Genomic DNA, 25,602 nt, shown 5'->3' on the forward strand with positions numbered 1-25,602 from the left:
GTACCTGTTTGCGCCCTATCTTGCCGTACTGAATGATGGCAGAAGCCGAGGCGTGAACTCCCAACATGGCGTTGTTGTTGTTTGGATCGTGCTGCGTGTTGGTCTCATACGCCGTCACTATGGCTACGGAGAGAAACAAAACAGTAAAGAGCGTTTCTCGTATAAAAGTGTCAACAAGTTGAAGTAGTGAGCGAGAACAGGGGGAGCACGGGGATGTGTGAATATCGAAGATCCTAAAATGCTTTGCTGTCACAACGCAGAGGAGGTCACTGGGGACGCTGAATGTATTGAACAGTAAATGGGCCATGGCGATGAATTTCATCAAGAAAAAAATTCCATTTCACTTAAACATAAGTTTGAAGGCTGTCGTGTATAAACAAAGTGGATTTTATTGGCATGGTGCTGCAGAACCAGCGCTATCATTACTTTGGCGCCTCACGGTGCGAGTTGGAGCTCAAGTTGCTTGAGACATCACATTTTGCAGTGGCTGCCTCTCTGAATGGTTTCAAAGTCACTGCGGGAGAGAGCTGAGCACTGAGCAAGGTAAAAATGTGTGTGTATGTGTGTGTGTGATGTCCTGCAGTGCTGTATACCAATATCAATGGTAGAAAACTTCTGACTCTAGAGGCAGCACTCGATGTGATAAGCCGTACCTTGGTAATGGTGCTGGCGCCACATGAAGATGCTGCTCCAGTGGGAGAGGTCGTCAGACACGATGGGCAGTCGGTTCCTCCAGGTTTTCACCACAGTCTTCATGTCGTGGAGGCTGGTGTTGCGGCCCAGGTTGGCTGGCTGAAGCCCCGCATTAATTTGGGCGGCTTCTTGCAGCTCTATGATCTGCTGCGCCGCCTGGGGAGAAATTAGGAGGTTAAACGTATGCTTGCTCTCGTGAGTTTTACCACACTCATTTTGCTCTAATTTAAAACTTTTGTTGCTCTATTAGAAGTAGACGATCAGGGGCAGCAGCCAAAGGGCAATTGCGCTCACCCCCATTCCCCCTCCCCCTCTCCTGGCTATGGCTGAATGTTTTGTTTACATCAACATTTTGCGGCGGTCCCAGGCCTGTTCAACAGGTCCGTTTCACAGATTTGATCCAGACGGTTTACCAACTGCACTTAATCTAGATAATACTTTCTCCGCATATCTCAAAAAATGGATGCTGCTGGCCAAATTTGCACAGCATGACACACATGTTGTCTATCTGCCTTCAGACGGTCGACGGGGCGCTTATTTCACGATTAAGACTTTGTATGTAAATCATCTGTTTTCTGGTGTTCTGTTGATGCTCCAAAACCAAACACAGTGATTTATTGCTGTCTCGAATGGGTGGTGGAAAGTCCCAGAAATATCCACGTAAATTAAATTAAGGGGAATGGTGAAGGAGGAAGATGATAAAGAGTTAGAGGAGAAGGTGATACCGGTGTTAGAAAGTGGCGATATGAAACGTGCGGAGATGAAAGTTTAGTTAAGAGGTGGAAAGATAACATGTGAGATGTAAAGGATGGAGGGAAAAGATGGAGGAAAGAGGAAATGAAGTGACAGCAAGACAAAGTGAGACTGCTGTGTTAATGGAGAAAATGACGGTGTGAGACTATAAAGGTAAAAGCAAGGAGAGTTTAAAAAAACAACATAAGATACAGTGAAAGGTCTGAAATAATAGAGAAGAAAGAGGGCCGGTACTGCTTTGAGTATTGATGGTTATGAAGACAAAAGACGATGCTGGAGCTTGTCCTCTTCTAAGATCATTGGCTTAAGGCTCGATCCCGAGGGCTGAAAGCCTCCACGAGCTCAATGGATCAAAGTGACCAAACATATTTACCTCTAAGAACAGTTTGACTAGAGGAAAAAAAAACATAATGCTCTCACAGGCTTGTGTAGCAGACTTTAACACAAGTTCCTATAAAGATTTGACACTTTTGGAACAATTTGACTGAATAATTAGAAGAAAAATAGAGTTCTTCATATGTAAATATGTCACAAATAAAACCCTTACATTTGTAGTTTAAAAAACATACCCGTGATGCCATCAACATAATTTAGTGGTAAAAATCATTTCTACATTACTTCAATAGCTGATCGACTCCGATGTGGCACGGAGGAAGAAAGAAAGAAAAAGAAAAAAAAAACCATGAGGAGATGAGAAAATGTGAAATGATAAGCGAGGGCTTCTATCTCATTCTCTGAAAAGAAGCCTCATTGATTGGCCAAAAGCCTCTTTGTGAACATATAATCAATCATTCCATTATAACTACTCATCAATCAATATTAATGCCAACCCTCATAATCGATAGTGTGGGTGATAATCCATTGATCGCCAGTCAGCGCTGGGAGCTAGGATTTGATGATAGCTTGATTCGAATGGTATTTCAACCCTTTTAGTATTTTGCGGAGTCCGGGGCTTCTCATTCTCCGAGGCTCATGGAGTCGTGAACGTGGGATATAGAGTTTGGAATGGAGATTTACAACAGGCTGCTCGGCCGGCCAGAGGAAATAAATAGCTTGTTTTCCCTCGGCTGGAGTAAATAATTGGACGACACGTATGCAAGCACATGCACACGAGAACACGCAGACGAGACACGCATGCATGCACGCACGCACACACACAATAACAAAGAACGTCGTCGCCCCAATTCAAATACCCATTTTAAAAAGATAAATGTAGTGAATCAGAGCTGCGCTGAAGACTGACCCCCCCGAAATCAAATCTTCCTAAACAAAATAAATTAGGCAATACAATATTTTTCACAATTATCTGTTAATATCAGCTGATGGCCCGTTTCTAACCTTCATTCAGACCCTCCCATTCATCATGTAAATGTGATTCTACTGCAGGTATTTAATCAAATGGTATCTGATGGCAGGGAAGTAATTACAGCCATTCTAAACTAACTCTCTTTCTTCCCCTCCTCCCCGTCTCTCTGTCTCCCCCCCATTCTGTTCGCTTTTCACCTTTTTTCAATTTCCATTAGTCTCCCTTCTTTTTCTTATTCACCTTTTTTCATCTCTGCCCCTTGTCTATTATAACCTCTCACGGTGGAATCACGCAGTGTCTCAAGTCTACTGATGATCTTTTGACACACATCTCTTCAAATGCTCATCACAATAAACTGGCTTCACTTCTCTTCCTGGCTTCCTGACTCAGTCTAGATGGATGATTTCAACTGAAAAAAAATCCACTTTTTTTGTTTTTAAACCGACCTGCAGCAGCGGCGTGTGCACGTGGGAGACGATGTGAGGCAACCTCCTCCACTCTCGGATGGCCAGGCTCGAGGCCATCTCCACCAGCCTCTCTATGAAGTTGAGCTGCTGCTCCTCTGGGTGGCAGATAGCCAGGTAGCCGCGGTGCATGTTCACCTTCCAGGCCATCTCCTTCGGACAGCTCAGCTCCACCTGAAGATCCACAAAGAAAGAGAATATCCAGATTTAGAACACAAAAATGCAGTAATAAAAGCTTGTGGGTACAAAATGAGTTATTGATTTTTTTTTTTTTAAATGACTTGATGAATAACCGAAGCTTTGTTTTATTAGAAAATACTGGGTAGGCAATGATTAACATTTCTGAAAGATCAATATAGCACTATCAAATTAAATAAACAATAAAAGATGAGATTACAGTCAGCAGAGGTCTTAATGCTTGAGTTCCTCAAAATTAAGGCTCTTTATCAAAAACGAGAGGAGTATGCACACACATTCTAACTCAAGTGAGCAGGTGTTGGGCTGAAAGTGAGCAAAAGTCAAAAAATATAGAAATAGCTTGCACTCTGCAGGGCTCCAATGTCCACTTAGTATTTTATTCAAGCTCTGATGAAGAGCAGGTGTGCTCCAAACATCACCTTTGTGCAATAAATTGTATGTGAGCGTGGGGAGCCCAGCAGTGTGAGAGATATTTCTTTGTTTTTCTAGTCTTTATCAAAATGATTCAGATGAAAACGGCTAATGTCAGAAATGGGAGTTTTGCTAGTTTTTCCCTCTTTGTTCTTGTAAAAAGTATAAAATGTACTGTAATGTGTTTTGGGGGGGGTTTTTTCATTCGTTTTTATCACTTGTTCTACCATCTGCTGCGCCCAGAAAAATCAAAGCTGTACTTGTGTTTGCACTAGAGGAATAGATTCATTTTGCTCTTTCATGTCATGAACCAGTTTTCCAGCAAAAATCAGTCCTGGTGAGCGGACGGGATGAAAGGCAGCGCTTAGAAAGCAGTTAATCTCCTCAATGAACATCTTGTTTAAGGAAATATTACTGAACACTTTTATGTTTAAAAGTCTCAATTTCCCTTCAGTGTACCTTGTAAAAAGAGAGATAAGACCTCGTTAATATTGACTGATGTTAGAATTCAGCATCGGGAACAGAACACTGACACGTGCACAAAATCGCAGATATTCAAATAAATTCGAACAAATTGCGTGACATTTGGTATTCTTCCTAACTTGATTTTTGACAAAAGTGACAGCCCTACTCTACAGAAACAGTCACATACTTGCGGTATGTAGCACACTGTTTTCCTGTGTGTGTCAGACAGGAAAGCATGCACTCAGTGTGGCAGTTTTAATTAAATGAAAACATCTGAGGGGAGAGGGGTTATGACACTTTTCTTGCATAATTTAGCACATGAACAAACACACAACAACACTGCTTCCAATTCATTTTCTGAATGGCTTCAGCAGGACTTTTGTACTAATGACTAATCAACCTGACGAGCCTGACACGGAGGCAGGGGGGAGACGAAAAGGCCCCGCTATTGATTAAAACCCTGAGTGCATTAGCACTAAACAAACAATGGCCCCCGGGGAGCCAGCTACGTCAAACCTTTGCTTTACTGTCGCGTTTGTGAGCGAGGGAGAGAAAAAAATGAGAAGAGACCAAAAACAAGGAAGAGTGAAAAGAGAAAAAGAGTGGGAAAGCTTAGGTGTGTGTGTTTGTGTGGTCTCTTCTGATGTTGGAGGAAATTACAGTGATCGGTCAAAGGGCATTTATCAGGGGTGACGCTTCATGAATATCCCAGCGACAGGGCCGCCCTTGGCCTTATCAAGAGCCAGCTTTAATTGAAAGCGGGGACATTTGGACTTCTGCCTCTGAGCTGGTGAGCGGTGGGCGGGCAGGCAAACGGAAAGCCTTGCTCCTCTCCTCCGCCATAAAACAAATCACCCTGCAGCAGATGCCAGGGTAATTATTCACGCGCACAGCTGTCGTAAATATTAGCTGCTAAAACCAGAGCCGCAGAGCAAGGGATGAAGAGATGCAGCGGAGGGAGCGAGGGCGATAATAACAAAAAAAGAAGACCAAGTAAAGAAGTGAAATTGGAGAAGCGAGAGACAAAAGAAAAGAGAAATGGGTACAACAGAGAGGAAGGAAGGAATGAAACAAGGAGGAAGGGAGTCGGTGCTGCCATCCAGACAATTTAATTAGGTGTCACCTTAGGACAGAGCGGCTCAATGGATTGGTTCCAAGTCTCCTTGAAAGAGCAAAGCAGGAGTATTTGTTATATGTCAGGTACTATCACGCGCTCGCCACCCGTCCACACTTTGTTTTAGGAAACATGAGGCCAATAAATTAACAGAGCAAACAGCTGAAGTGCATTTCCACAGCTTTATGGTTGGCTCTCTCATTCTCCTCAGGAGGGGGGGTGAAGGGGTTGCGGAGGGGCCGGATGGTCCCAGTATCAAGTTACTCTACTTCACACTGACATGAGGCCTGGGCTGAATTTACAGCACTGTACCGGAAATCGGGAATAAAATGAAGAAAAAAAAAAAAGTGGAGTGAAGTCTCCGGTTCATTGAGTTCAAACCCCGAGGCTCCACTAAGTCTGTGATCGCATTGAAATGGTGGTTATTATTCTTGTCAAACAGTTTGGGGTTTCTGCACCTTTTCGAGAGTGAGTGTGTAATAAAAATCAATGCATTTTTTAAATAGCGGCTGTGCGTTCCTCACCTGCACCAGAGCCTCCTTCATTGCAGCCCAATTGGAAACCCTCCAAGCACACTCCAGCACCAGGTAAGGGTTTGAGTGGCCTTTAGATTGGCCGTATTCTGTCAACGGTTCCCACTGGTTCAATTCCTTGGAACAGCTGGACATGCAGAAGGCGAGGGAGAAAAGATGAATAGTTTAGTCAACTTTTTAACAATTTATGCTTTTACGTGTGCTACAGCTGTGCCGAACAATGTTTTAGTCATAAAATGTTCTTTCTGCTAGCCCGGCTCACAGTGCATCATTTGGAGGCTCCGCTGTGGGAAATTTGCCGAGCTACAAACTCTCAGTTTTTCATTTTGACTTTTTCCCATTTGCAGATGGCACTTGTGGTTCCCTTGTCTCACACATACAGTTTGTGGATCTTCATTTAATATTATGAATGACTTGCACGTTACCTTCGAGGTAAAATACACTAAATATTAGAAAAAAATAACTGTTTTTTTAAACAGGCAGAAATACAACAGGGGAGACTCATTTCATTTCACTGACCGAGATAACGGCATCTTTCCTCTACAGAGAAATCTTACCGTATCCAGTGGTCTTCCCACAGCTGGTACTCAGGGAAGATGGCAGGGGAGACGTTGCTCCTCTCGTGCTCTTTTCTTGCCTTCTCCATTGCTTTCTCGTAGCTTTCCTGGGCCTGAACAGACATAGTGTTAGTACGGCAAACTGTTTAAGGCTAAGATATTGAACTACCAGCAAAACCTAGTCTGCCATATCTGATATGAATGGGGTAGACAAAATAGTAGCATCTTTTAGTAATGCAATTAACAGCACCAGAAACCTGCCACCAAAAAGTTGAATTAACACATTCACAAAGTTAAGATTTATCTGCCGTAGGTATTAAACTGCATATGATTTAACGAGGTGAACCTAATTAACTGCCAAATTAGTGATATGCATAAATTTGAAAGTGGTTCGTGGTTGCCATTTAAATGTTTTCTCACCTGTTCAAAGAAGCCATGCTGCTCGTAGGCGATGGCTGTGGCGGTCTCAGGAAACTTGCACCTCTTCTGCCACAGGCCTGCCCACATGTCCTCCTCTTGGAGCAGAGAGTAGAGCTCGGCTAGGGAGTCCAAAATCTCCTGTAGAGAAAAATTGAAGATGATCAAACTGTAAATTAATTGAGATCAGCTTTGCTGATGAGTCTAGTTCAATGAAGAGGTCAATTTTCCAACTTTAAAACATGAGATCATCCACTATCATTAAATGAAAATATTACCTGTTGAGGTGGAGTGATGCTCTCCTGTTCGTAGAACTCGGTGCTCTGCTTGGGTTTGCTGTGCAGGCTAAGGCCCTTTTCAAAGGCCTGCTGCTCCAGCATGAGAGTGGAGCGCAGCCAGAGGTTGTGCGTCTTGCCCAAGTATTTCAGCACGCAGGGGCGGATGGGGATAGGAGGCACGCACTGGGACATGGCCTCCACAAAGCAGTTTAGGGCGCTGGGCTGGCAGTCCCTCTGGGCCTGGTGGCTGCCACTGCACAGGAAGGGACTCATTTCTCCTGACAGAGCCTGGAGAGGCAGGAGAGGGAGGAGAAGGAGGAGAGGGGGAGATCATCAACAATTCGGTCTCACTTTAACAGCAGTGCACTGATATAGCATATTGATAAAGGCGTTCTGTTGCATGTATAGGAAGCAACATGACGCCTCTTTCCAGTAAAAGAGAGCAGTGACACAGGAAAGGAGAGGAGAAGAGGGGACAGGCAGGAGGACTGGGAAAGGAGAGATGAAAAACCATATACAATCCTTTTTTTGTATTCAGACTACAAGAAACATGATCAACAAGTCACTTAATCCACCATTTTTACCAGTAATACTCATTAGATTTCAATGAATGCAACCTATTTATCACTTTTATTAAAGATAAAGCAAAAAATGTGAAAAACTTGTCATTAGTTTGTTCTAACTTCTACAGTTCTGCTGTAAGCAATGAGAGCTTCACAGACTGGACAGAACAGTTTAAGAGCGTGACTGAGTGGTTAGCGCTCCGATAATCATGACTGACACACACTCAGAAATAAATGATGTATTGGTAATGAATAGAATTTTCACTGCCCATTGACAGCATGGAATAATTAATGCCTTGATGGTCACTTTAATTAGGCTGGTGGTGTAAAAAGTCAATATGTCATCAAATCCCTTCCTAAGAGAAGATGCATTTTCTATCGTTCCTGTGTAAAAGTCAGCTCAGTGATATAAAGCCTGAGCCGCAGTAATCACTCTATTAACCATAAATTGATAGGGCGTGATGGTGGCATGAAATATAGAGCTGAGACAAGCGCCAGAATAAACACATGCGACATACAGTATGTGTGACTTCATGCCTGTCACAGGAAGAAAATATCACCATTATGAAAAAGCCATCTCGCTATTGACTGCATCGCTCAGATGTTTAAGAGATCAATCACTTGAAATCAAGGCCTTTCAACGAGTCTCAAAAATACTCCAAAATCATCTGGTTCGTTAAACTCGTTACAGCTTTCCTGTCTCGGCTCGCTCGTTTCCATTTTTAGCAGGAATGAATTAAGTGTAATAGCACGTTTTCAGACAGAAACGGGACGGCCGGGGTCAGGGTTACAGTCTGCTTGCCTCACCTAACTGATAAGATGCAGAAAATAAAATAAATAATCTGACTGTGGTTGAATTGTCATTTAGGATTTGGCCACAATGGACTTTTCTTTTCTTTTCTTTTTCTTAAGTAGTAGTGGGAAGGAATATACAGAAGGCAAGCTGTGTCAGGTAAAGGTCAAGTATTTTGGCAATACCTGACATGCAAAATCTTATTTTAAAATCATATTTCCCCACTGAGTTTAAGGAGAACAATCTCCGGTGTACTTTTCCTATATTTGCTAATAATAATACAATGATAAGAATGGTATGTTAATAATAAGCAAGACTCTAAATCTGAACTATAATAACTGGACTCCGAGCAATTCAACCACTAAAATTACCTCGCTCTGCTTTTCCATTCCAGACATAAGGAGTGTCTCAAATCACACACTTCTGTGTAGTACACTCTGTATTTATTTGTGCAGTGTGCAAATTCCGAAATGATGATTAGCAAGCTAGCATTAGCATCTGTGTTATCGTTCACGGTACCAAATCATCACGGACTGTTAAATTAACCCAAGAAACCTACTGATGGCTTACATCTGAAAACAGTATAGCAGCATTTAGTGAAAAAAACAAAACATGTATAATTCATTTGTATAGTTCCATGATGTTCACTGTACTTACAATGTCCTCGGCCATCATTCCAGTTTGAAAAGTGGTGCATTACTACACTGATCCAGTGTTTTAATGAGTACACATCAATGACTAAAAAAAGCTATTGGTGAAAAGAGTCAGAAACAGATGAGTGAAGCTAGTATATAATACTCACATGCTGCTGCCTGTCAGAAAGGATCTTCCAGAGACGAGGGAAAAGCTGAACCCAGGTTCTCTCAGCCAGTGGTGTGGAGATGTGACAGAGCTGGACCAGGGCGTTCAGGAGTGCCCCAGTCTAATATAGAGCAGAGAGAAATGACAGCGGCTGACTCAGCAAGGTTTTTAAATCCTTTCCCACTGGGGTGGTTCATTGTATTCGACTGATGTCCCTGAGCTAGAATGAATCCCTTATCGTTCTCCCAAGTTTTGTCAAAATCCCGGCCTTACCTTGACCTCCCGCAGCGAGTCGAGGAACTTGTCGTGGCGGTTCGTGAGCATGTGCAGCTGGTTGCCTGCGTCTCTCTCGGCCTGATCCTTGGTCTTTGGGATGGCCGTCTGGTCACCCGGCGCTAGCTCGATGTCTATCTCCACATCCTGCCAGAGATGGATGAGAACAGAGGGAAACGGTCGTCTTTCGGGAGAGCTTTGACATTTAGCGTTCACAGTGGACACAATGCTGTTTTGAAAGGGAGTTTTATGTGAATGACATTAACCGTCAAGAGCTTCCAGGTAATGGGTGCAGGATGAGAACAGAGGCTCATTTTAAAAAGGCAGACCAAGTACGTAAGCCAAGAAGGGAGACTTTAATCTTTTCAACCCCACAGTATGTAACACACACCTAATGGGATAATGTCCTCATTTATGAGAGAGAGCATTTCTCTTGACTCATTGCCGTGTGTGTGTGTATTCGCGTCTCACCTCCTCCTTGGTCTCACTGTTCTCCCTCTCCCGCGGCTCCTGCTTGACATGCGTTGCCATGGCGAAGGCGGCACGGTCGTGGCTGTCGGCCAGGTTGATGACGTTAGTGATAGACGGCAGCATGGATCCCTGGCAGCTGGTGCCGATGATGGTGTTTCGCTCGCACACTGCCAGCAGCAGCTAACGAGCGCGTCCACGTGCACACAAACAAAAACAGGGGCGCAAAACAGAAGATCAATGACTGGAAAAAGTGACAAGTAGCAGAAATGAGGTTCATTGAGATTTTTTTTTTAAATTGAGTATAAAAACTCTTTTTTGAATCTGGCTTAAAAGGCTTACTGAATGATCAGAGGCAGCGCTCTGTTTACCTCTATGCACTGTTTGATCCAGAAGTGGCTGCCCATGGCCTCCCAGTTCTGAGAGCAGCAGATGTAGAGGAGCCTCTCATAGACCCGCCGCTTCATGGAGCCGTCAAACACCTCAAAGAACTTGGCTCTGATCAACGGCTGAGTGCAGCGAAGCCCCGAGAGGAAAGCTGGCTCCAACTTTGATGTGATGTCACTTCCTGAAAGGCTCTCATCCCTGAATAATGTGATGGACAAAAAACATTTACTTGACAGGGGCTCGCATGCTGACTCTTCCACAATTCATCAAAAGTAGAACACAGGCATTTTGTTTATCATTAAACATTTATCGCACTTCTGAACATTTGCTGTAACTGAAAGTAGTAGAGACAGTGATGCACAGAGCCAAAAAAGTGCAGTGAGACAACTACAAAAAAAAAAGTAAGGAGCACCCTTACAATCTAATGCTATCTCAGCTTAGTCATTAATATTCAAGCTATAAATCCTAAATTTTTGATGCTATATGTCATATGTAAAGTATGCTATATGCTATATATAAAGAAAGGTGCTGATTCAACTCTATGGTCATTTTGGAAGCTTTAAGCTTGTAAAAGCAGGTCATCTAAGCATGTAGGTGTTAACGTCAATCACTTGAGCTCCTAGAGGAATTTGAGTGTTAAAAAACCCTACAGACAAACCCTATCTAACTTAGAGCTGAGTGACATGTCAATACAGGTTGTGATATATGTAAATATTCACAAGTATATGCCAGCACTCATGTTGCAGCACTTTAATCATTTTTGTGCCAACCTGTTGTCTCTCTTTAACATGTTTTTTAAAAAAAACTGTGATTTAAAAGTACAGGTGTCATTTTTCTGGTTGCACAGGAGACCACTCATTAACACATTTTAACTAGAGATGCACCCATCGATCAGCCACCGCTCAAAAACACAGAGTTTTATACACATCACACACACGGCACACAGAGAGCCACACGTGCACACACACGTTATTGGTGTGAAAGTTCTTCAGCATGAGTTAATGTGGAGAAACATGTTGGTGTATGCTGTCAATTATAATTCTTAGGAAGAAAGGAAATCTATATCTTACTAAATTCCTATAAAGAAAGACAATCAGAAATGGCAAAAATTGACTTAAGCATTCGGCAATCAGAATCTTATTTCAACGAAACTTGCTTGAGATCAATTAGAGGCCATTTCAAAATATGGCAAAGTAAACTAATCTCTCATACTATAGTTTGATTAAAACAGCAAAACTGAGGATCGCCGACGTGTGAGAAGTAGGAAGTTCACACTGAACATCAGGTGTCTTTGATGCAGACACTGCTGCGATAAGTAAAACACTGACAGTCGCACATAAAAACACTTTAATAACAAACGCCATCATTTCGACATCATCCTGCTGCACTGAATGGGCCTCATGGGTGTGATTAACACGACAGGAGAGAGGGAAGGTGGGATAAAAAAAAGGAACCACAGAGGCAAGAACACTGCAGCTGCATATTACCTCTATTTGAGCCATTTTCTTAATCACACATTGTTCTGGTGCAGCTGCTTTATCACGCCATCATCATTACTTGCTGTCCATCAAAGCTTTACTACTTCGTTTTTAAATCTTTTGGGATACAGGGTACATTTGGCTGATTAAATGTGTGCCTGTGTGTGCATGTGTGTGTGTGAGACAGAAAGACAAAGACAGCCGTGGTTTGATGAATTGCAGGCAGTAGGGCCCGTCTCTCCCCTCTGGCCTCTACCTGCTGGGTGTCCTGTCATGAGCTGGCTGAGCCCTGACACCACTGTAGCCCTGTGAAAAGACCCTGGCACATTATCTGTCTCCATCGCTGCCTGCCGTCTCTCTGACCCCTTCACTAAATTCCCACATCCCTCCACGTTTTCTTTTCTATCTGTATCAATTTCTATTAATTCATTCTTCTGATTCCATGTATTACCAGCTGATTCTAACCATCTCAATGATCTGCCTTTCATCTTAAAAAAAAAAAAGCATGGTACACTGCTCATGCTTTAAACTCCCTCCCTCTAATCTCCATTGTCAGTTGCTCCTTGACCCAATCGCCCATGTCTTTCCCCCCGCCCCTGACCTTCACCCCCCCCCAACACCCTCCACCCCATCGTTAAGATGGATGCAAGGGCAGCATGACGTCGGTGGCACGGCCATTTGGCCATGTGATGAATGACGGTAATTACCTGTAGACGTAATTAACGAGGTCCAGGAACTGGCCGTTTAACTCAAGTTCATCGGGGAAACGCTTCTCTATGTAGGTCATCATCTTCACCAACAAGATGGACTTCTCGCGTAGGTTTGGCATCTGTGGAAGGAGGGAGGGAGGGAGTTTTTGGTCATGAAGGAGAAACACACACACACACACACACACAGGGTGAAGGTGACAGGAGGGAAGAGAGGAGAAAATGCATCTCTCTCTCAGCCCTTAATTCTCCTACTGCAGCTTAAAAGGAAAATAAAGAGCAAAGACACCTCTGTGAGAATTATGTTAATGTTAACCTCGGTGGGAGTTTAGAAATGTGCTTCGCTTGTTGTTTGTCCGAAATTTTTTACACCTTTTGTACTTTCAATTTGCTGATGTGGTTGAGATTTGCACCTGCTAGTATAAAAAAAAATGAAGCGGCGATCTGCTAAATCGCACATTTGTATCTGTACATCTTCTGAAGTATCTTCTAAGAGAGAGAGAAAAAAAATCCTCACCTGATTGGCAGCCATGGGAGAATTGTTTTTCACCCACTCCTCCACGATCTTGACGACGGCGCGGAGAATTTTGGGGTCGGGCGACTTCTCTATCAGCGACGTGAGGATAACCTGGATGAAGTTCTTCCTCATTTCCATGCTCATGACAGACAGGCGAGTCTTCACCAGGTCGAGACTCAGCATTACCAGCTCACTGGTCACTATGAGACGAGAGATGTTGACAGTCAGAACATGCCACAATTAGCTACCATTAAACAGTACCACAAAATTAGCTACCTGAGTATATAATAGAATATTTATGAAACATATTTGTAATAAGTTTGTGTATAAATAAGCTATAACAGAAAAGTTCCTGCCCTATTTTCACAAGAGACAAGCTGACACATTTAAAGCTCATATCACTAATTCTACATTTACTATGAGTGTTTTCCTAATATATTATAAAACAGTTTCAATACAGTCAGTTAAACTTATTCGATTAGTGAGACATGAACAATCTTAAAAGACAAAAGGCCTCACTGGTCAGACAGTCTTTGGTCTCAGTGGCTAGACCTGCTACTAGTGGAGGGTAGATGTCTGTTTCCCGATGTAGTCATTAGAGGCCCATTTAAAGCACTGATTGCATCTTACAGCCATTACCCTTTGTCTGAGAGGTAGCAACTGGAATTATGTACTGCCTGACTTCTATAAACCTGCTGAAGCAAAGCTCGGATACAAAAGCGAGCGGTGTGTGTGTGTGTGTGTGTGTGTGTGTGTGTGTGTGTGTGTGTGTGTGGGGGGGGGGGGGGGGGGGGGGGGGGGGGGGGGGGACAGTAAACCAAACTTATTTTCAATGACACTTTAACCTGAGAAACTCTTCCTCTTTCTCCTTGCTGACAGACAAAGGAAGGCAAGTTGTCAAACTGCACCTAGCCTTTCAAAACCACACAGCAAAATAGCACAAGGTGACCATCTGTTAGCTTTACCCCTGGGAAAGACCTGGAGACAATACGGGGCAGGGAACCAGCGATGAAGAACATTCCCTGTGAAACCACACTATCTGTACAGTGGATCTCTCCTCACCGCTGCAGCTACTGAGAACACAGCTGGGGTCATCGATATAACACTATTGATACGGACTTTGCATGGAGCCAAGTGCGGCTGTGACACATGTGTAGAACAGGAAAATACGCTCACCACCCTTCCAGATATTGTTTATAATACATATCTAATATAATATCTGCAGCCCTGTGGAGTAAGTTCAACTAAAATGGAAGGTGATGTCTGGCTTTGATGCTGTGATGGTGACTCAGATGCACAGAACTCCAGAAAAAGTGGTTAAATAATTGAACCACACAGAAAGAGATACTGGGAGAAATGGGGATAGTGGGACAGACTCAGTGAATTACTGTTATTTTGGGACCATAGTTTTTTAATTCATGCTCAAGTGTGTGTTTGTTCTATACTTTAAAACACTATGTTTGTTACGCATGTCCAACAAAAGGCATTCCATTGTACTGTACTGCCTATTGTATTATTCATGTGGTTATATAAAGTCTAACCACATGTGTGTCTCTTGCATGACTGCATCTAAGCTTCCCCTTTTATCTTTTTGACTGAATTCTTATCCGTGTGTGTACCTGTGTTGGTTTCAGTGACCCCTGGGTTGGCCTGCTGGGGGCTCAGGTGTTCCCGCACCATCTTCTGCAGGGAACGCATGAACACCGAGATGAGGCGGTCGATGTAGCTGGCATTATAACTGCAGGCTGACTTCAGGATCATCAGTGTACCTGGTAAAAATATTAAAGGAGGAAGGGAGGAGGATGAAAAAAAAATGGGGAATACAATCATTTGACAAGAATGCAACACAAACACACACACACACGCACGCACACACACGCACGCACACCTGCAGTGAGCTCATGTTCTCTCACAGAGAGGAAGGAATCTAAAATAAGTTGCAGGGTGTGACAGAGACAAGGATGGGTATGAGTAATGTCCCCCCCTCTGTTGCTGCTCCCTGGAGGGGAGACAAATGTTAAAATGTCACCCCCCCCCCCCCCCACCCGGCCAGACGGATACATCACATCAGTGCTACCTCTCTGGGGCAGCGGGATACCAAAGGCGTTTTATTGACCACCACTTCCATTTCGGGAAACCATATCAAACAGTGTTAGCTTTACAATGCTCTCAAATAGCCCTTTTGTCACCTTGAGGGTCCTGTGTATTTGGAAAACTACTGTATGTTTCATAATAGCAGAGGAAAATAAAAAGAAAGAAAAAGTCTAATTACTGTCTCTTTTAGAATGAGGTTTAATGTAAGTTTTTCCATAAATACACACTGACATCTGTGTGGATGAAAGTAACGTTCGTACTGGGAGGACCGCCGAAAGCGCCGATCCTACCCGAGACAACCTTTCCCAAGCCGCTGGACTGTGGCCTCCGTTTAAACAGACCAGATGTTAGCGCCGAGCAGCACGGCCCATCGGCTTGCATTTTAACGACCCACTCACTGCCTTAATTGCTGAAAGTGACTGAGAGGTAAGCCTGGCTTTGTAGAGGAAAAAAAGAGTAGGAGCTGTGATTTCTTTTTCTTTAATGACAGGGTTTTTATGAGCAACAAAGTGAAAGAGAGAGAGAGAGAGAGAGAGCACGAGGGGGTAGAAAGTGATAAATGGGAAGAAGAAGAAAAAAAAAGGGGAGGTGAGGGTCTTACCGAAGAGCTGTGTGGGGTTAGTGTTGCTTGTGGCTTTTTCATAGTTGGTGAGTCCCTCATAGATGACCTTGCCCACAGCAGCATACAGACACTCCAATTCCTCATACTTAGATGCCACAGTTGATGTGCCTGGAGGGAGAGTGAAAGCTTTGCTTCAAACAAAGAAAGGCTGAAAATCGAAACCAATGGCCTCCTTTAAACAAACGGCACAGTAAAAGGAAACTTTAGAATTTAATCAGCAATCATCCTAACAGATTAGTTAAAATATTTTGACATTTCTTTAATAAAAAAAAAAAAACAGCTGGGACTTTCAAAGCTAGAATTCAGACATGTAGCACTTTCCTGAGTTGATGAGTGTAGCTGACCCTGACTCAGCGACAGTTAACATTTTAGGGCATTAAGTATTGGCAGCTTACTGGGCTCAGTGGGGAAGATGCTCATGAGGCGAGAGAGGAGCGAGTGGACGGCCCGCAGGACTTTGGTGTTGCCGCAGGTCATGCAGGCGGCGATGCCACGCTGGAGGGGCTTGAAGTGGGCCAGGATTGCTGGTGACTGCAGCACGGTCAGCAGGAAGCAGAGGATCTCCAATCCCGTGCAGATGTTGGAGATGTTAGCCTGTGCTGGCTGCTCCTGAATAGACATGAAAGAGAGGCGTGAAACCAGGACACACAAGAGTACAACAGGAGGGTGTACATGGAACAAAGAAGGGTGGCACAACTAGTGTATACATGTTTAAGTGTCGTGCTTATTTATTGTTTCAACAGCTAATTATAACAACCTAATATTAACATATTAATTTACCCTGATGGATTTCTGTTTAAACGCCTTTTCATCACCACTAAATATCCTTTTAGTCGTTTCTGTAACTGTTGTTTTACATGTTAATTTTGCAAAAGAAATGAACATTTACCATCTATTGTGTTTCTTAAAAAAACATGACGTCCATATCTTACAAAAAAATGGGCCTATTATTATAACCATAAAGCATAAGCAGATATATTAATTATCCCAGTAGTTATTCTATACAAAATCCAGACACCTCAGAGATCAATACCTCCAGTACTCTACACACAGAGAGGTATTTCTCACACAAAAGAACCGGTGCGACGTGATTGCAGCTAAACTAAAAGATCAATGGCCGACATCGGGTCCTAATTTTGTCTAAATTGCAATCACAGTTTACAAAGATGGCAGGGTCGAGAGGATAATCTGGGCTAGATCCATTGCACTAATCTTGGCTAATGAACAAGGTGACTCTCGTGATAAGGCTGCTGGTAGATATTAAGGTAGTATTGATTTGGCACTGTATTAACAAGAATGGGACCTTGTCCCTGGGGGTCATGCGAGACATATATGCATGTATGTGCGTGCGTGTCCCCTGCTCTCTCACACCACTCCTCCTGACTCTCAATCACTGCCAGGCCAGTACAATGAGATGATAAAAAGGTAATCTGATTTAGAGCATTGTTCATTAGCCTGAGTAAGAAGGCTGGGCAGGTAGTGCATGTTCCCCGAGGGAGAAGTGCCCTGTGTATTTGCATCTGCATAAGACCTACCGAAAGCCTTGTTTGTCATATCATCCCCACGGGATGTGGAGGGGTTGATTGGGTTTTTGTGTGTTTGTGTGTGTGTGTGGGTGTGTGTATGCGCGTGTGTTTGTAGGCGAGAGAGAGCAAGGCGCTGCCCATGCAGTGATCCCCAAAAGAGAAAAAGGGGAGTACGTGACAATTGTCTGCGCATGGCGATAACCTTGTCTGAACAGTGGTGCCGAATCAGACCAGAGAGATGAGCAGAGAAGAAGAGGAACGACAGATAAAACAAAGAGAGAGAGAGAGGGGGAGAGAGAGGGAGAGAAAAGAGCAGCTGCGATAAGAGGCTGAAAAGAAAAGAAGAGATGGGGGGGGAGAGAACTGGGAGGAAAGGCGAGGAGAGGTGCGGAGAGGCACTGTGGGGCGATACAGAAGGCAAGGATGAAGAGTTCAGGATGAAGAGGGGTGTTGGGGGTGGGGAGTGGGCGGTGGGGGTTGAACGAGAAGGCACAGGCCAACCCGGATAGACTCCTGTTATCTCACCACTGTCATTATTTTGTCATTATGGCGGTTGGCGCCTCACTTCATGTATTACTGATAACAGACAAAGGACTCTGAGGCGTCAGAGCAAACACTAAGACAGAGCTTAAGCAGGGAAACTTCTGCAGTCACTGGGAAGGTGAACGGCAGAAGCGTATGTTATCCTTACTGTACGCTGCTTACTGTTTAGAGTGACAATAAAAAAAAAAAAGCCTAAATATTCTGAGTTTTATTCAGACATGTATGCCTAAAACACTGCTTAATGCATACCGTTGCAGTGGCAACTTCAAATAATCATTGACAAATAATATTTGTTTTTTTTTGGACTCCACAGAAAATAGCACTTGTCACCATAGCTAAATAAAAAAAATAAAAGTCAGACACCTTCTGAACATTAATAATCTCTGGCAAATATAGTGCAGAAACTCTGTAGGATAAAAAGATTAGCAGTGAAAATGTCACCAAAACAAGCATGAATGTGTCTATTTGAAACTTAAAGGCAGACTAACAGGGTTGCGATATTTGACTGAGCCGTTGTGAAGGCATATGCCATCTTACCACTGTCATAAGCAGCTTGTCAAACCACTGCAGCTTGAGCTCAGCGCGAGGCCACATGTCAGGCCTGAGGCCAGTCTTCATCAGGCTAACGCAGCGACGGGAGAGCAGCTCTCCTGGAGACCCTGCCACGTTGGTGGTGTCGTTCACCTGAACAGGGGAGAGGGGAAGGAAGGTTAGTATCATGATCATCACTGACAATGGGTCTTACTTCATCTTTAATATCAGAATGGTGTCCTGGAGAGACGAGGACTCACTCCATTTGTGGTAATTACATTCATGTACCTAACATTAGCATGGCCAGAAAGGAAATCGGGCTTCAATCAGAAAACCTGTTCAAGTCCTGCTATTGACAATGAATCATGTCAGCTATAGGTGTGGCATTTTTTAGTCAACGGTGACCCATGGGGTAAGTTAAAAAAAAAAAAATCAATTTTTTAACAGGGATCAAGTTAAAATCACAATACCGTGTTATCAAGTGAAACACAAAGAAAAGATTATGTTTCTATAGACTGTTCTGTGAGCGGCAGGCGATCCCCGCCGGTTATACAGAAGGTTATATTCAACAGAGATGGTTGGATGAACAGTGAGAATGAAGCTTGGCCCAAAAAAAAAAGAAAGTAGGAAAAGTCAAGGTGAGTGAAATCTCGATAGTCTATTTCAGGCTTATAACAGAGGTCATCGCTGCCACTAAAGGATAGCTGTGTGAGGAGACACATAAAGGACTGCCAGTCTGTGTGTGTGTGTGTGTGTGTTTGTGTGTGTGTGTGTGTGTCTGTGTGTGTGTGGAAATGTGTATAGGACAGCCACCAGGTGTGTCCTACCTTCTCCACTGAGGGGTTAAAATAGTCGTGTCCTACCTGGCAGGCACTATGGATGGCAGAACTGTACCTGGTTTGTGTGTGTGTGTGTGTGTGTGTGTGTGTGATGATGATAATGGTGGGTGTGTTACCTGGCATGCAATCCTGATGAGGAAATTGACCACGGTGTCTGTATGTTGTTTCTCCACAGGTTTAGTGAGCATGGTCTCTGTACCCGGCATGGACTGGCTGCGGCCAAACACCTAAAACACAAAAGATAATAATATGTCAGATGTGTTTTGTTTGAATAAAGAGAATTTTCTTCTCTTTATTCAAACAAAACACAATAAAAAAAAGAAGATATGAAACTTTAGCGAGCTAGGAAACTTAACAGACTTCACAATAAAACTCTTTGACAGCACTGCAAATACTGCATGAAGTCCTTAGGAGGAAATATCAAAGAGCCCGCAGTCAGCAAAGTCAGGTTTTTGCCTGCATTGCTTATAGTGAAAAGTAGGCTGCAACCATGAATTTCTGATAATTATCCTGGTAACTTTCAGAGCAATTAACATTTCCTTGGCTCAAGCAGAAACAAATGCTGCTATTGCACTTTTCTCATGACATCAGGTAAAAGAAGATGAAAATTTCACCATCATTAAGACGGTCTACAACTACTGAAAGAACAATAGCTTTTACTTGACATATAATAATAAAAAAAAAAAAACAACAGACAGCCAGAGTGCTGTTATGTCAGTTTTGGTTCAGGAGTATTATTAGAGAATCAGCAGCAGCGGATGACACAGACTGATGAGTTGACATTTTCCACATTATCAATGGGGGGCTGTTCATATTTTGGAATTCATTACATCTACCAGAAAGAGAAAATGTGAAATTCATATATAAATTTAGTTCTTCAACACAAAGCAAAACACAGATAAACACTTGACTGTTGTGGGGCTCTGAGGGACTTTTAAAACATTATTTTCAGAGTTTATCACAGATTGCCTCGTGGTGAAACACAACAACTAAGAATCTGAAGTGGCTGATTTGAATAGCTACTTCTTACCACAAGGCATCTCAACGAGATATCGCACAAACAACAGACCGCAGTGAGGTTTGAGATGAAACAGATGTAGGGCTGGCTGCAATATTGTTGTGAGGTAAAATGGATCAAGACAACAGCTATCGTGCTGACATCTCCTGTTGGCAATATTTGTCTCAGATGTAAAAACGGCTGTTTGATCAAAGTACGTTTCAAACTGCTCTATCATTTACAGAAACGTGGGATTCAGGGAGAAGTTAAAGAGGATGCAGCTGTTCATTTTGGAGGGTGCAGGGGAATATAACGAGGTGTAATGAACAACTGTGTCGCCAGTTCTAAAGTGACAGCATTCTTCTGGCATCTGAATGGCGTCCAAATGAGCTCACCGTAGAGGCAGCTCCAGCTGCCGTACGGAACCGCTTGACGTCCTGTCCGGCGGCGGTGGCGGCAGATTCAACAGACAGTCCTCTTTTCACAGCACCCCCGCTGGTCCCTTCACCACCAGCCCCTACTTCAGCCTCAGACTCCGGCTAGCACACGAGATAAAGGCACAGACAGGAGAGGAGTTAGCATACTCCCAGTTAAAAAAATTAAACACATCATAAGCATATTGTCAAGGTTTCTGAGCAGCTCTGACAAAATTATGAGTCATTAGTGTTTATGGAATATGACGAAGGAAATGTTTTCATCTCATTGCTGAATACCCTTGTATTGTAAAACTAGAAGTATTCACAGCATGCAGTGATTCATTAGTGGCATTTATTGTAGAACGCGTCATTTGGTCACACAATTTGAATGTGCAAGTCAACAGGGCGCCTTGCTGCTTTTAGCCATCACAGACTGACTGCATTTTAAATGTGAAACTGTATAGTTTAGATGGCATTTAGGTGCCATGTATCTGTGTATTTATCACAAACACACCTGTTGGTCTTTGATCCTCTGTAACTCCCATTTGATGACCACCTCGGCAAGGTCCACAGCCAGTTTCCTTTGCTCTATGGTCACACTGGGAGTGAAGCCCAGACGCTGCATTGCACTGATCATGTGCTGCACCAGGTGGTGGCGCACAGGGTAGTACACCTGGAGAGGGACAGCAGTAAAAACGTAAGTAATAATATGCAACATTCTTAAGTAAATACATCTGTTATATAAATAAGTTGTAATTCAACCAACTGAATGCACAGTTCACAAAAGCTTCTGTATTAGTTATTTTAAACACAAAGTGTCTGGCAGGGCATTTCCCTTTCCTTGGGTAATTATGGCAAATGTTGCACTGATGCCAATGGCAGAGTTTAAAATAAACAGAAAAAGTTCAGCAGAGTTGAACAGTCGGTGGGGCTGTGGCTCAGGAGGCAGAGCAGGCTGTCCATTAATCGGAAGATTGACTGTTTGATCCCCCGCTCCTCCAGTCCACATGTCCAAGTGTCCTTGGGCAAGATACTGAAAACCAAATCTCTCCCAGTGAGTATGCCAGGAGTGTGAGTGTGTGTGTGTGTGTGTGTGTGTGTGTGTGTGTGTGTGTGTGTGTGTGTGTGTGTGTGTGTGTGTGTGTGTGTGTGTGTGTGTGTGTGTGTGTGTGTGTGTGTGTGTGTGTGTGAATGTGCATTAGATTAGATCCTGATGAGCAGGTTGGCACCTTGCACAGCAGCCTCTGCCATCATTATGTACAGAACTAAAACTTCAACATAAAAGGCCTTTTGTTGCTCAGGGCTTTTTGCATTCTTTAGTTTTATCCCGACATCTTAAAACTTGAACTTCCACTCTTGGCAAAAAGGTGATCGACAGCACAGAGAAACAGAGACAGACACTCAGAAAAAGTATTGGAGGGAGGGAAACGAGTGACCAACTGTGCAGGATTATAAGCTTATAAACTACTCTGATCTGTATATTCTTGTTTAGAAGAGTTTGCTCATTTATTCTCAGAGCATCCACGATAAACAAGGAGGAGAACATCTTCCAACAACCTCTCTCAAACTTTATACCATGATGTTAAATGGACAGTCTTACCAGTATCAACACAAACTGACTTCTATTGCCTTGGCAACCAACCAAAGCAATATTAGAATTGAGACCCTGTTGCTATGTATCTCCAAACACACTGCTGACCTGACCACAACTCCTGCCTTACAACAGCTTCATCTTGCTGCAAGAGATCTGGCCGGTCTGCCCACATAGCATCATTATAATGAATCAAAGGAAACTACATTTAATTACAAGAAAAGTGTTTTTCTACACTGCCGCTACGCTGTAGATTTTGGGGTGATAACACATGTTAAGTTCAACAGGAAGAACAATCACTCTGAGACACTGAGTCAGAGGAGGCAAACTCTGAAGTCGTATTCCCACTTAGTCTCAAGGACATGATGACACACACTTAGCCTGGAGCCTTCGCACTCTCCAGCGTCACACACACACTCAAGAGTCACTTAGCTTCATCGCAAAACCGAACTGGGACTCTCAAACACACAGACAAAAGAGCACGAGATGAGATGTCTATCTGAGGGCTGTTGTCAGTGTCAAAGAATATTAAAGCTTCTCAGTTTGAGGGTAATTACAGCTGATAGAGCAGGACTTCACAGCCCCTTTATGACAGAGTGGCTAAGCCCTGTCCATCACGTGTGCACACAGATACACACACACGCACACAATTTTTCTATTTCTTTATCAAACGTGCACATGCACACACACACACAGAGGCACGCACGCACAAAGTCTCTCATCTGTCTGTCATTATCTCCTCCCTAGCGTAATTATGCTGATGTGATTACATTAGATTAGTCATCCAGCCCAGTGAGAGCAGCCTGTCAGTGAAAGAGAGGGGAGCTGAGGAAAACGTCAGTCCTCTGCCGAGAGACTGTCGCTCTCTGACTGGCGAGACGGCGAAACGTCGGCTGAAGGAGCGAAAGGGCAAAAAAGTGTCTTTGAAGTTTTAAAGCGGTGAATGCGAAGCGTACGGGCCGGTGATCCTTCGGGGGGGGTTGAATCGTGCGCCCGGGCGAGGCACTATTTGACTCTGCTGATCGTCACTGTGAAGGGTGTGTCTGACAATTCATCTGCGTTAAGGCGATTACAGGCAGCAGGCAGTCACCATTAGCTCCATTGGCCCAATGATGTTAATGATGCAGCTTTTGAGTATGGAGCGCTGGAGCGTGGTGCTGTTATCGCGGCTGCTGCCAGTATGAAACTCAAACTTCAAACAAGAAAATCCAGCTTCGAACACTGTTTCTCCACTCCCTTTACGACTGGTTAACAGGTGTCTTATAATTCAGAGCACTTTGACAACCAGTAAAAATGGCTCCTACACTGTTTCTCCTACCTTGTGGTTCCCTGCAGTTGCCGCAAGCACACAGACCAGCAAGCTCAGCTGGCAGCAGCAACAAATAGACGTGGATGTAATGGAGTGACAATGGTCCTCTCACTCCTTGTGGCAGTGGCTTACCTCAGCTTGCCATTAAATGTGTAAGATGCTGATATTCTGTAGTCAGTAATTTGTCATCCTTAGAGAAGTATTACTTTGTGTGGTCTAAATTGTGATAAACGCCACAGAAGGTTAATTACAGCGAAGCGTGCAGACAGACACGTCCATCATGATTATTGTACGTTACAGGAATCAGATTCGCTCGGCTAGATGCGTCTGCCACACCCGCTATGAATGAATACGCTGGGAGTCGATACATTCGATGATGATGGGCTGGCGAGAGGAAGTGCACTATTGATCCTCCTCTTTCTGAGAGGCTCTGAGTTTTTTGTGGGTTTTCAGGTCTACTCACCCTGAAGTGCTGCACTATGAGATGCAGTATGTGGACCAGCTGCGGTACGGTGTGGCCTTCCTCCACAATGATCTTGCGAGTCCAGTGGGTCAACATCTGGTGGCCGTCCTCCATGCGGGCGGGAACGGCCGGGGTGAGGATGGCCATGGCCTGGCGGACGATGGCCCGGGCCTCCATGGTGTGGGCTTTCAACAGGCTGTGGAACACCTAAATAGAGCACACACACACACCAAATCACACTTGGTAACACAGTTTTGTTCTTTGCTTCAGCTGCTGCATTCCTTTTCCTATACATTCTTATTACATCTGATTCGTGATATGAGACAAGCAATACACGAAAACACATACACACACACACCCGTATCACATTCTCAATTCCCCTATGGGTTCACTTTCTCCATGAGCAATACTCGCAGGGAACGTGTCCTTGTCAGTATCTTGTTTTCTATCGTGTATTCATGTGTTGTAGTTTCACTTCAGTTGAGTTTCTGTCATCTTGATGTTTTGTTTGTTTCGCCTGTTTTCCCACAGATTAGTTTTACAAACTAATTTGGTGCTTTTGCATCTGCTGCACAAATATGCCATATTTTAACTCTGTCCTCTGTTGTTAACCGAGTGTCAATTTAAACCCACGCTCCACCGAGTTTCCCTTTTCCCTTTTCTCCTTCTCACCTGCAGGACGATCTTCTTGTGAATGGCGAACTTTGCGATGATGTGCGCCAGAAGCAGGTGTCCGCTGTATTTACAGGCGGGGTCCACGCAGGCTTTAGGCAGCAGGCACGGCCAGGCGAAGGTCATGAGGCGCCGCAGCTTGCTGTTGCGTGATTTATTGTTGTCGTGGATGTGGTGCGGTGCGTGCTCCACCAGCAGGGTGGAGAACTGCAGCAAGCAAATTCGCAACGAGTCCAGCAGGTCAGCCTGCTTCTCCGGGTCCAGAACCTTAAAGAGGGGATTAAAGAGATGTGGGGTTGAAGATTGCTGAGTTAAGGGTGAAATAGATACAGTTTTTGCTGCCCAGAGCACAAAGTTAACACTGTATGTATGCAAGGGTTTGACCGTGCTGATGATCGACACGAGTGGTAGTTTTCCAGGTGGCGAGATTTTTCTTGGTGTATAAAACAAAAAGGTAAAGAATATTTCTATACTTCTATCATGAACTGGTTAACAATGACAGATGCTATGAGTTTGCAGATCAAGCAGCATTTACAGCTATTTGCTATGTTTTCACTATGATAGTTATGTCTTCAGTAAAGCTTTCTTTTTGATGTCTGTTCAAAGAAACTTAATTCCCTCTGTAAGGAAAATGCTGCGGAACAATTCCTCTCAACAACAAGCCACTGTCCTCGCAGGGTATGAGAGGTTGGGGCGGTGCTGTAATTATAACCAGTTGCCGACAGAGGTCAATAGAAGTCTAACATTACTTAATGCCCTTTTATGTACATAAATAAAGAGAAAAATGCTTCAATTTTCTTGAATGCCTGAGCAATATTAGTCA

At 43.7% G+C, this 25,602-nt stretch overlaps 1 protein-coding gene across 1 annotated transcript in view; it reads right to left on the reverse strand.

The window, feature by feature from the left end:
* trrap (transformation/transcription domain-associated protein) overlaps positions 1–25,602 on the reverse strand; it is a gene marked incomplete in the record, with an annotated part of 78,311 nt that overhangs the window by 24,832 nt on the left and 27,877 nt on the right. The window contains 22 exon segments of the mRNA XM_062442377.1: positions 5–123; positions 654–849; positions 3,199–3,390; positions 5,929–6,064; positions 6,495–6,607; positions 6,915–7,052; positions 7,190–7,477; positions 9,348–9,467; positions 9,620–9,766; positions 10,091–10,270; positions 10,459–10,672; positions 12,660–12,781; positions 13,177–13,376; positions 14,796–14,945; positions 15,872–16,000; positions 16,288–16,501; positions 18,499–18,645; positions 19,448–19,558; positions 20,724–20,867; positions 21,259–21,417; positions 24,108–24,314; positions 24,780–25,046. Coding sequence (XP_062298361.1) covers positions 5–123; positions 654–849; positions 3,199–3,390; positions 5,929–6,064; positions 6,495–6,607; positions 6,915–7,052; positions 7,190–7,477; positions 9,348–9,467; positions 9,620–9,766; positions 10,091–10,270; positions 10,459–10,672; positions 12,660–12,781; positions 13,177–13,376; positions 14,796–14,945; positions 15,872–16,000; positions 16,288–16,501; positions 18,499–18,645; positions 19,448–19,558; positions 20,724–20,867; positions 21,259–21,417; positions 24,108–24,314; positions 24,780–25,046 — 3,693 coding nt within the window.

The sequence above is a fragment of the Scomber scombrus genome, chromosome 21 (assembly GCF_963691925.1).
Source record: "Scomber scombrus chromosome 21, fScoSco1.1, whole genome shotgun sequence".
NCBI classification, from domain to species: domain Eukaryota; kingdom Metazoa; phylum Chordata; class Actinopteri; order Scombriformes; family Scombridae; genus Scomber; species Scomber scombrus.